At 44.3% G+C, this 12,510-nt stretch overlaps 1 protein-coding gene across 2 annotated transcripts; it reads left to right on the forward strand.

Annotated features, from left to right (window-relative positions):
• The first annotated feature begins 3,719 nt into the window (after positions 1–3,719).
• Positions 3,720–12,046, forward strand: LOC136474182 (transcription factor bHLH80-like). 2 transcript variants are annotated; one of them, XM_066471779.1, is made up of 6 exons: positions 3,720–4,548; positions 10,161–10,540; positions 10,700–10,837; positions 10,956–11,021; positions 11,295–11,363; positions 11,538–12,046. In XM_066471779.1, the coding sequence occupies exons 1-6, from the start codon at positions 4,281–4,283 to the stop codon at positions 11,553–11,555; spliced, it is 939 nt and encodes a 312-aa protein (XP_066327876.1). In that variant the 5' UTR covers positions 3,720–4,280; the 3' UTR covers positions 11,556–12,046. The 2 variants fall into 2 exon arrangements, with proteins under 2 accessions (XP_066327876.1, XP_066327875.1); XM_066471778.1 differs by having other exon boundaries at positions 11,575–12,046.
• The last annotated feature ends 464 nt before the right edge of the window (positions 12,047–12,510 follow it).

A 12,510-nucleotide genomic window follows, 5' to 3' on the forward strand; every position in this document is an offset into this window, starting at 1 on the left:
TCACAAGATGCTTATAAGAAGTTTGCTTGCTAAAATAGAAACTATGTGCAAACATTGTGATGAGCTAACTAATAAAGTTACTAATCTTGAAGCCGTCGGTACTACCCCCACCGAGGCACCTAAAAAGGAAGGTTCTATCTTTGACATGTCTAAAAAGGATGTCTCTATTTCTTGTAATGATTTATGTTTAGACTCACCTTTGTGCAACCAAGTTTGTGTTGAGAGAATTGTTGTAGAAACATGCACACAAGATGTCGCAAAGAAGAATGAGCAACTCAAGCAAGAAGTGGCTCACCTTACCAAGGACTTGACTCAAGTGAAAGGCAAGATGGAGCAAGCCTAAATTCATCAAGATAACACCGTCAAGAGAGTGAAGAAGCTTGATGAAGGACAAACTGTGGTTTGCTACGTATGCCACAAGGATGGCCACAAGTCCCATGAGTGCAAGGTGAAGAATAGGGGAGGAGCAAAGAAGAAAGAGAAAAAGCAAACAAGCAAGTTCTCCAATATTTACACCAACAAGGTGGACAAAAAGGCCTCCGCACCTTATCTTTTGAAGAAGAAGAAAAATGGCAAGGTAGTGGCTATCAAGGTGAACAAGCAAGCCAACAATGGGGCCAAATGTATTTGGGTGCCAAAGGAGATCATTTCCAACATGAAGAGCACCAAGAAGGTTTAGATCCCGAAAGGGAAGTGAGAAGTCCGGTGGACATCGGGGATTTGGAGACTTGACAAAGTATGAGTGTATTTTATGGGGTGCATCATTATGGACAAGTCAATTGCCAAGTGGGTTAGTGAATACTATGGACCCAAATTCCTCTTCCCATGTTAGGTAACTAGATTTAATTTCCTGCAATTTCAATTAGCATCTAGTTTCTTTTCATGCCTAGGTTTACATTTGCATGCTTAAATCTTTTGTCATGCATACACTAGGTAAATCATATGGTAGGCTTGCTCGGCATCGCTTTTACTCTTGGAGCAAACCTACATGGTTTAAATTGTTTAGGAGCACGGCACATAGCTTATTTTTACAATTGTTCATCTAATATGTGTCAAAGTCCAAATTATAGATAATTTCTCCCAAATATTACTGTCAAAAATTATTTTCATATTCATGTGATGTTATCTTTCAAGTGGTATTTTTATTCTAAAATCAATGTGCATGTCTCCTACAAGTATTCCATACTTGTCTGCACAAATTTAGGGAGAGGTTACTCTACAAGTTGGATGCTTTGAGACTGACACATTTTAAAGCTTATCATGTGTGTAGTAGTCTCATTGCAAGGAAAATGAAGTCCCCGGAGTTAAGCATCATATTTTAAATATCCACCACCTATTGCAAGTGTTATTAATCAAATTGGTTTCCACATGTGGTATTTCTAAACCGATATCATCATGTTAATTTCAATTTGGTATTTATATGCTTTCTCCATGCATTATATAGATTAAACTCCCTTGAGCATTAATTTGTCAATTATGCATAAATTACATTCTCCATCATATGTATGCATACATTTAGGGGGACCTTAGTCTATATAATATGAGAGTCAAATTTTGTGACCTATTCTACTCCACATACAAAGGATCACAAAGTTTAACCCTCCCTTGTGGTACTAATGTCTTCCTTTTCGGTGTTTGATTCCAAAGGGGGAGAATTTGTAGGACCAAAAGCAAGCCAGATCATAATAATTTACAAGTTGTAATAGTAATAGTTTTCAATTGATAATGGTCCGAGAAAGGGAGGATAGTGGATTATGGAGTTCAGGAGAGGCTTAAATCCATGATGCCACATGTGGATATTTGCAAGGGCAAGATAAGTTTTCAAAGATGTTTACATGTGGTTTCTTTTAGCATCATATAACCTTGCCCTTTTGCATTGCATTCTAACAACTAAATAGTTTTTAATTCCATTTTTTTCATTATTTGCTTATTTTGGTCGTGTTGTCATCAGTCACCAAAAAGGAAGAGATTGTAAGGAAAATGGACCCTGGGCTCATTTACTTTGGATTTTGGTGTTTGATGACCAACACAACCAAATTTGACTAATGGATTTGTAAGTGATTGTTTTATAGTTCAATAGGGTGCAAGACATGACTTGGACGAAGGCGACATGATGATCCGATGATCAACACCTCAAGAAAGACATGTGAAGATGCATAGAAGACATACAAGGTCAAGCAAACTTCAAGCACGATGATTGAAACCAAGCCGGACGCAAAATCGCAAAGAAACGAGCCTAGCAGAGGTGACCGGACACACCGGTGCCACGCAACAGCAGGCGTCGGCAGCTGTGACCGGACGCTGAGCTGCAAGTGACTGGACGCTGAGCGATGCAGTGACTGGACTCACCGGTGACACTGTTCATCGTCACGATAGTGTTTTCAGCGTGACCGGACGCAGCAAACTGGACGCATGAACTGCAACGTCCGATCAAGTCCAGAGAGGTTCCAGAGCGGCGCCAGCGCGACCGAACACGTCCGATCGATGATGACTGGACTCAGCCCAGAGTCCGATCAACGCGCGCGCTCAACGGTCTGAACGACCGGACGTGTCCGGTCAGGACGTGATCAGCGTCCGATCAGTAGCAGAAAGTTGGGTTTCGTCCCCAACGGATACTTTCTCAGTGGGGCTTATAAATAGACCCTCAACCGGCCATTTGAGATGGGTGGAGCTGAGGAAACATACCAAGGGTGTTGATACACTATTTTAGTGATCTCCACTTGCATAGTGCTTAGTGATTCATTAGGTGATTAGTGTAGGTGCTTTGCGAAGTGCTTAGGTTGATTAGACCACCGCTTATGCGCTTGCTCTAGGTTTAGGCCTAGTGTTTAGTGAGATTTGCATAACTCTTATCACTCGGTGCTTGCGCGCACCATTGTTTTATATCGGAGGGGCTCGTAGTCTTACGAGATCACACCAACCGCGTTTGTGGTGTGGCCGCCACCGTGTACCGAAGGGAACAAGGCCCGCGGCGGTTCGGACGGAAACTTCATAGTGAAGACGGTAGGGAGTGATCCGGGAGAGGCTTGTCGGAAGGCACACCGGAGATCCACTTGCGCGTGGAGAAGGCCCAGGGCTATCCACGGAGTTATCCGACCGGGTGCTTAGCCCTTGCGAGAGATTCCTTGTGAGGGGCTCCAACGAGGACTAGGAGTAAGCTTGTGCGCTTCTCGATAACTCGGTAAAAATACCGGAGTCGTCGACGGGAGTTTGCATATCTCTACCTTACTCTTTAGCTTACGCATTTACATTGTTTGCACAACTCTTTTGCGGTAGAGATAGCAACACACTAGTAAAATCATAGTTGCACATTTAAATATTTTATCTTTTGCATAGGTTTTGCTAAGGTTAGAAAAAGAGGTCATAATTTAGAGTTAGAGTTTTAAGTTGCCGAATTCACCCCCTCTTAGGTGTCACGGTCCCTTTCATTATTAATAATGTATTTTTTTGTCAAAAATTTGGTCATGACCAGAGAAGTTTAAATCAGGATAAACCTAAAGTGGACTATAATTTAAATGAAAGGGGAACTAAAATACAATAGCACTGTCGGCCCAGGGTGATCCACTGATGCAAAACACGGGCTGCGCAGGAAACCATGTGTGCCTACGGTGATTGCAATCTTATCATCAGCCGGCGAGACAACCTTTTGATCCACTCGGCGGCGTCGGCGGGGGCAGCCGGCCGGGCAGGCATTCCAGCGAGAGCTGACTAGCGAGCGGATCAGGTCGTCCGGCCGGCCCCGAAGAGCGAAGAGATGCCCGTGCCCCGGTCCCGGTCTTTCCACTTGCGGTTGGCTGCGCGAGCACCTACCCTAGGTAGCGCGGGCGCCGGGCGGGGCGGTCCCCCCGCGGCACCCCGCCGCACGCCCCGAGAACCAATCACGGCGCCCGCCTGCCTGGCTGCTCACCCCCCACCCGCTCTTTTAAGCCCACCACGCCCACTTGCAGCAGCGGCAGCACCACCAGTCCACCACCACGGCAGCACCCCAGTTGCCGGAGTTATTACGCGTGAACGCACGCGCGCATCTGCCAAAACCCACGTCCCTCCCGGCCACCGCGCGCGCGTGCCTCGTAGTCGTCCTACCTCATCCTCCCTCGCTCAGCTGACGACCTCCCTCTCCCCTTCCCTTCAATTCCCGGCGGGCGGACCCTTTTCACGCGGGGGCGCCTGCACTGCTACCCTCCCAGTCCCAGCTAGCAGCCCAAGTTCGTGCACACGGCCGGCCGCCGGGACGACTTATCCCGGAGTGATAGAGAGAGGTAGGGGTTGTTGTCGGCATCATGAGGCGCTTCCTGCCGGTCGGCGGCGGCGGCGGGGAGCCGTCCTCCTCCTCCTCGTCGGGCGGTCACCACCACCAGCAAGGCGGGCTTGCGGGCCAGAGGGCGGCGGCGGGCCTGCGGTACCGAGGAGGCGACATCTCGCTGGGGCACGAGAACGACGACGGACACCGTCGCCATGATAGGCAGACCACCGATGGGTCCATGGACATGCTGGCGCGGCACAGCAGCTCGCCGGTGGGCTTCTTCTCCAACCTCATGGTGGACAACGGTGAGTGAGATAGATACCACAGTTAATTACTACGCCGGCGTTCAATCGCCTTCATCAATTTCCATGTGCTTTTAGCGATTTGGGGGGGGCATGTTTTTCCGCCACGAATTGGTCCTTCATCATGATTTTAGTTTGTCACGCATCACACGGGAAGGAACGAACAATTTGGCTAGTAATGCCTAATAATGGCGACATTCATCCACCCAACTCTTTCGAGAAATGGCCAGTTTCCTTCCCCTATGTGGATAATGAAGAAGCAGGCCGAACCGGCGAAGGCGCATGTGGGTTTTGTTGCATTCATGATAGGCGCCGGCCGCCGCAAAGGAAATCTACTGGCCATAGTGCACCGGCCACTAGCTAACCAGTTGCTGCAACTTGTTCCGTGTCGTGCACTGCCCAACTTTACCTGCCGGTTTTGGTTGATTAAAGCGGAGAGCAGGTACCGAAATTTTGCTAGATGAGGCCAAGCCGGTTTTGCACAAACAGATGCGCGCGCGGCTTTTTGCTGGCTGCTGCTGCCCCTTGCAATGGCCCATGGCCCATGGAGGAGAGGGCAGTGGCGGCATCTTTTACAGTTTCATCGACTTGTCATAGTAGTTACTTTAATCTGTCTTGCATGCATTTAAGATGCCTTAGATTTCGGTCACATGTACTCTCTCACATGGTGGTTAATATGGATTAGCTTTTGTTCAGCATGAAATTACAGACCCTTAGCTACTGAACAGTAGAACAAAGTTTGCATCAAATCTCAAATCGTAGTATGCATATAACATGAAAACAACATGTTTAACCCTCATATGTTACCCTATTATACACATGGCCTTTTCTATATAGACCCCGGCCCTACTAACAACTTGCTAGGGGATAGAGAACTAAAGAGTTATATAACGGTGCGGTGGTTTTCTCTATTGGCGTCTCCTCGATAGTGAAATGTGGGGTCTGATATTTTGAAAGTCACACTTTTATTCTTTTTACATGTACTTTTGTATTCACATGTCTACAGTTGCCTCATTGTCTAATCCTAGTAACTCATTTTTAATTAAAGGTCTGTTTGCCACTTGCACACTATGCCGATGTGTTTTGCGTCCTTGCCTTCCATTTATATATCCATTCATTAATTTAGATCAGTTGTTGCAAAGTCATTATGCATGTACAATATGTCCTTTGGTAGAGAATACTATACACATATAATCTTGAATACATACTGGCCAGCTAATTAAGAAGAGTGTGAGTTGGTCAAGAGAGGTTAACTCTAATTTCTTTCGTCCATTGGCTTGTTTCTGCACTGGAGGATAAGAAAACCATCCATTTAATTTGCTGTTTTTTTAGAGTCAAACATATAAATACCTTGCAGGTTCTGCCAACCTACCACGTACAATTGTCCTTATTATACTAATGCCTATATGCTAATATTCATTTCACCTTAGTTGCTACTGAGCAATCTATACAAATATAGTATGATGGGAAATGCTACACTGTACATCATCCTAGCTTAACTAGAGTACTATATGTGGAAATAAAAAATAAATAAATATGTGATAGTGGAGGAGCACGACTTGATGTTGACATGGCCCCCTTTTGGCAGATTAGAAACAATCCACGATTCATTTGACGCCGGCCAAACAACTGCAATTTATACCCCTCAATATATATATATATATATATATATATAGGGAGAGGCTATTCAGCAGCCGGCTACAAAATAAGTTATTCTGTAGCCACCTCTATTTACCATAATTTTATATACTAATTTACCATAATGTCAATACATATTTACGATAGTTGGGTTACTATAACACATGGGAATATTTACCATAACGTTATAGTAAACCACTTAGTAAGGAGTTACTGTAAATCTCGTAAATTAACATAGTAATTATCGTAACTCAAAGTGGCTACAGAATAAGTTATTCTGCAGCCAGCTATAGGATAGTAGTTCTATATATATATATATATATATATATATATATATATATATATATATATATATATATATATATAGGGAGAGGCTATTCAGTAGCCAGCTACAGAATAAGTTATTCTGTAGCCACCTCCATTTACCATAATTTTATATACTAATTTACGATAATGTCAATATATATTTACTATAGTTGGGTTACTATAATACACGGGGATATTTACCATAACGTTGTAGTAAATCACTTAGTAAGGAGTTACTATAATCTCATAAATTAACATAGTAATTATCGTAACTCAAAGTGGCTACAGAATAAGTTATTTTGTAGCCAGCTATAGGATAGTAGTTCTATATATATATATATATATATATATATATATATATATATATATATATATATATATATATATATATATATACTATCCTGTAGTTGGCTGCAGAATAACTTATTCTGTAGCCACTTTGAGTTATGATAATTACTATGTTAATTTACGAGATTATAATAACACCATACTAAATGGTTTACTATAACATTATGGTAAATACCTCCATGTGTTATAGTAACCCAACTATCGTAAATATATATTGACATTATCATAAATTAGTATATAAAATTATCGTAAATGGAGGTGGCTACAGAATAACTTATTTTGTAGCCGGCTACTGCCGGCTACAAAATAAGTTATTCTGTAGCCACCTCCATTTACTATAATTTTATATACTAATTTACGATAATATTAATATATATTTACGATAGTTGGGTTACTATAATACATGGAGATATTTACTATAACGTTATATTAAACCACTTAGTAAGGAGTTACTATAATCTCGTAAATTAACATAGTAATTATCGTAACTCAAAGTGGCTACAAAATAAGTTATTTTGTAGCCAAGTACAGGATAGTAGTTTTTATATATATATATATATATATATATATATATATATATATATATATATATATATATATATAAAAGTGGTTTACTATAACGTTATGGTAAATATCTCCATGTGTTATAGTAACCCAACTATCGTAAATATGTATTGACATTATCGTAAATTAGTATATAAAATTATCGTAAATGGAGGTGGCTATGAAATAACTTATTTTATAGCTAACTACCGAATATACTCTCCCTATATATATATATATATATATATATATATATATATATATATATATATACACACACACACACACTCACATGTACTTAATTAGTTGGATTGGCTTATGCAACTTCAGTTTTTTTTCATATCACTTAAACTATCCTAGGAACACCTTATATATACTATTTGGGACATGGAGAATAATTTTCAAGAGAAAGAGAGAAACAAAACTTACATTTAAACTCTACGATGCAAATAGTAAAGATGTTTGAGGCGAAAACCGTCACACCATATATATGTGTCAATAGAATTTGTGTCCTCTAAATTGAAAAGCAGAATTTGCTGTCTATAACGAGAAATGGATGATGGTAGACATTGCTTCAGCTATCTCTTAGGGAAAGTAAGAGACTCATCCAGTATAGTATATATATAGATTGGCTGTATATATTTTAGGTGCCTGTAGCCATGTACACAACCTACATTAGTTGTCTACTAGAAAGAGATACTCCTAAATAAGAAACGACTTGTATTCTGTCTTTGTAGCAGTAAGATTTTGCTTTTGCGGATATGACTACGCTATTGGTGCGAGAGTGAGACAGCCAAGGTGGATTGGATGGCATCACCTACGGTACATGCCCTACCGATGCTTCTTTCAAACCGGTCAATGCTATTGCTACCCAAATGCGTCCCACATGGCAGGGTTGGCTGCTGCTATCTCTTTTTTTTCGCAAGCGCGTCCTAGCGACACGTATTTCATTAAACAGAAGCAGAGTTTGATTGGTTACAATTACAACATCCCCAAGTAATCCATAAATTACCATGGAAGGATAGAAGTAACACGAACCAAATAAACCTAACTTACTGCTATCTCTCGAGGGGCAAGTTGAACAAACACTCTAGATTCTGGTCTAGCTAGATTGGCCGGCAGTTGTGAATTATATGAGGCTTACACTAATTAATGGGGGTGTTATTAATTAGTGGCTCAAACCCTAACCAAGGCGGCCACTTGTCTTAATCAAAAGTAGGACCACAAAGGAACGCCCACTTGGCTGCGGTGGGCCCGGCGCTGTCTGCAGTCCAGGTTCAGCTGACGGCTCCACCGTGACGTCACCGCCGTTTTGCCAAAAATAGTAGCCTATATGCAAGTTGCAAAGTGGATTGGCGCTTTGTGCGCTCCGGCCTCCTAACGTCCACGCCGTATATCTGGCCGACGTCTTCCATTATTCTGGTCTCAGCTCCGTGTTTAGTTTGAACTTTGAAGAGCTAGCTCCGTGTTGCATATATAAAAGGGTTAATTGGATTCATGCCGTTACAAATTCTGCGTTTCTGAAAAATACCGTTACTATTTGTCTATGTGGAAAGATGTCATTATAATTCGTTGTCTACTTGAACCATGCCATTTTATACACTCGGGACGAAGTTGGGTCCACCCGCAGGTCACCATACTCTAGTATTGCCCAAAGTAACCCTTTCTTCTTCCTCTCTTCTCTGCTGACAGTGGGCCCCACCCGTCAGATCCATCTTCTTTCTCTCTGTTCTCTCCCGTGCACACTCTGCCCATGGCTTGCTCGCCGATGTGGGCTCAGAGTTGAGCTGGGGGCCACGGGATACGCTGGGGAGAGATGCAAACGGAGAAGGAGCTCACCACGACGCCGATGGTGGGCTTCTTATCGTCGAATGCTGACCGGAGAGGGAGGGAGCCGAGGCGAGGCGGACGACAACTCTGGCGAGCTCGCGGCGAAGGTGTTGCTAGCGTGGGTTGATGCGAAGGAGCAGTTTCACGGACTCGTAGTGCCTCTGCGAACTCGACGGAGGAGGAAATGAGGTCGGAGACGGTCATAGCGCGGAGAACAGCGAGCTCAAATAGAGCTCGGCAATGGCGGCTGTGCCGGCGGAAATGGGTGCTGGAGAGTGGGAAAGGGCTCGGGTAGTGGTGGAGCGGTGGAGGCGTGTGCTCACAGTGCCGAGGCCCAGCTTATATAGGGCAGAGAGGGAGCGAAGAGGAGCCGGTCGCGAGCTCAGAGGCATGCCGCCCATGGCGGCTGCGATTGGCGCGCCCGAGGTGTGCGGATGGCGCTGCGACTGCTACCAGGGTAGAGCGGGGGACGCGGAAGGAAGGGAGGGGGCCTGGTCCTCGCGGCGGGCGCGCTTGGTCGCGGCAGGAGCGGGAGGGGATGGGTTCCGCCATAGCCATGCCATGGGAGAAAGAGGAAGATGGATCTGACAGGTGGGGCCCACTGTCAGCAGAGACGAGAGAAAGAAGAAAGGGTTACTTTGGGCAATACTAGAATATGGTGACCTACAGGTGGACCCAACTTTGTCTCGAGTGTATAAAATGGCATGGTTTAAGTAGACAACGAATTATAATGGCATCTTTCCAAATAGATAAATAGTAATGGTATTTTTCAGAAACGCAAAATTTGTAATGGCATGAATCCAATTAACCCTATATAAAAATAGCTAGTTGCCCACTGGTTCAGATCATTCATTAACCATCTTGGCAAGTGGACAGTTTTTTAATCTCTCGAAAAAGTTGACAGTTTTTTAAACAATGCGCGGCTGGTTGGAATAAACTACTATACGCAGGGACAGCGTATCCACGCTCGAATAAAGCCGGAGGCAGTGGTGGCGGCGAAGGTCAGCGTGATCCTTCAACGGCCAACAATAGTAGTGGCAGCAGCGGCGGCCGGAAGATGAAGCCGTCGTCCGAGTTCAACTTCACCGGCGGGGCGCAGCAGGGCCAGCAGGGCGCCGCCGTGGGCCTGCACCGCTCTCGGATCTCCGAGGACGGCGGCGCCTTCCCGGGCGGCCTGATGGGCGACCGGGCGGCGGGTGGCCGCGGCTCTGGCGAGAGCAGCAGCGGTGGTGCCACGGCGGCGCGCTCGTACTCCGGCGGGTTCTCCATTGTTGGGCCGTGGGAAGAGTCCAGGGACATCATTACCACCCTCGGCGCATACGACCCTCAGGTATGGAAGACTACACATTTACGCATACCACAGCTATATATATATGTATGTTGCAATGCACGTTCTAGCTAGTAAGCTGCTTTGATTTTCTTTGCCACCAGTGAGTGTTGTTGTCGTCCCGTTCTTTGTGTTTGACGGATCTGCGTGAATAATATGCAGTTTAGCGGCGCCATGGCGGATACGGCGCTGGAGATGGCGGGCATTGACAGGTACATGCAGCTGCAGCAGGACCAGGTGCCATTCAAAGTGCGCGCCAAGCGCGGGTGCGCCACGCACCCCAGGAGCATCGCCGAGAGGGTGCGTTCGTAATTTCGTATATATGCGCAAACACGGACTTATATGAATCCCAAGATTCCTCTATCAGGTTTTTTGCAGCAGGAGCGATTATATTCACCGTGATTTACATATGGTGCAGGAGAGGAGGACGAGGATCAGCGAGAAGCTCAGGAAGCTCCAGGACCTCGTGCCCAACATGGACAAGGTAACTACGAGTTGTTGTTGATCTATGAACTGTGACGCCACAACTTACTTACATTTTCTTACATACATTTTACCACTCAGATAGATAGAATGATGACCATTGTGCAAAGCAGTTTCTCGATCCCTTAGGTATAGTTTGTGTATATATATATACCTGCACGAGGCAGCAATATGTATATAATAACTAGATTACTGAACACTACGGAGAAAGAATATTTAACTGATCAGTGATCTTGCTTATATATATATATATATGTGTGTGTTGATGCCACAGCAAACGAGCACCGCGGACATGTTGGACCTTGCAGTTGAGCACATCAAGGGCCTGCAGAGCGAACTGCAGGTAATTTACATTCCTGTGCATGTATACAAATATGTTACTGTATGCTTTTTCTATAGAGAATGCAATGATCTGAAGACGAATGCGTTTCAGTTTCTACTGATCACAGGCTGGTATTCTTGACAGCACACAAATTAAAGGCCATTTAATTTGATATCTTTCTTGATCGATCGTCAGGAATTACGTACATACTGACCATAGCTCCTATCCGCAGGCTCTGAAACACGAGCAGGAGAAGTGCACCTGCTGCCGAAAGCGATAGCGATTCACTACAGGGGGGCAAGAACAGAAACGCGTCCATCTTTAACGGTTGATACCTTCAGTTCCCTTGATGTGAGGAATTGCACATGGATGAAGCCATCTTCTTGTTCTAAAGATAACGTCTTGATTGTTGAGAGTCCTAATTTTAGTTATTAGCACACAATGGGAGTGCATTCGGCGCGGCCCATGGATGGAGCGTGCATAGTGTTCTACCATTTCCAAAGCAGTAATGATCCACATATAGCCGTGGTCAACTAGCTATAAGAAGTGCGAAAATAGGCAACCCTTCTGTTCTGATACTTTGGTTTCTTTGTTCTGGTTGATGTTCGACTTGAACTTTAGATTTCCTTTTAGGATATATCCGTAAACAATTTTGCTATTATTGTTTATACATGTCGCCTGATGTTACTTTGTGTTCTTAAGAAGAGGACATTGCTTTTATGCAGAAAATGATGTAATTCTAGTTCCATCTCTATAGTTAAACTATCTAATGTTTGACCAAGTTTATATAAAAAGTATCAATATTTATGACACAAAATAGATATAGTATGTCGGTATTTTGTGAACCGGCCAGTAAATTTAGCGCTGCGCTGCTCAAGGGAAATCGATGGTGGCACTTGAGACACAAGGAATTATATTGGTTCAGGACGCGAAGCCCTACGTCCAGTCTCAGAGATATTCGAGTTTGTGTTCCTCGGCTCAAGTGCTCCAAAGGCTTACAATGGGGGGTTCGTAAGCTAAGGTTCTACGGTGAGGAGGTTCGAGGTAGGAGAATTCGATCGTTCTGAATGAAGGCCGGCTCCCCTTATATAGTCTTGGGAGCCGGGTGACAATCGAGAGAGAGGGTTTTCCCCCGACCTGAGTGGTCAAGAGCCTGAAGGAGGGGGAA

Source organism: Miscanthus floridulus, chromosome 8 (genome assembly GCF_019320115.1).
Source record: "Miscanthus floridulus cultivar M001 chromosome 8, ASM1932011v1, whole genome shotgun sequence".
Classification (NCBI taxonomy): Eukaryota; Viridiplantae; Streptophyta; class Magnoliopsida; order Poales; family Poaceae; genus Miscanthus; species Miscanthus floridulus.

Excerpts from the sequence above, each read along its gene's own strand:
- LOC136474182 (XM_066471778.1), top strand. The coding sequence starts at position 4,281 with ATGAGGCGCTTCCTGCCGGTCGGCGGCGGCGGCGGGGAGCCGTCCTCC. Across the intron at positions 10,541-10,699 it reads TCGGCGCATACGACCCTCAG|TTTAGCGGCGCCATGGCGGA; the intron begins GTATGGAAGACT and ends AATAATATGCAG. Across the intron at positions 10,838-10,955 it reads CCAGGAGCATCGCCGAGAGG|GAGAGGAGGACGAGGATCAG; the intron begins GTGCGTTCGTAA and ends CATATGGTGCAG.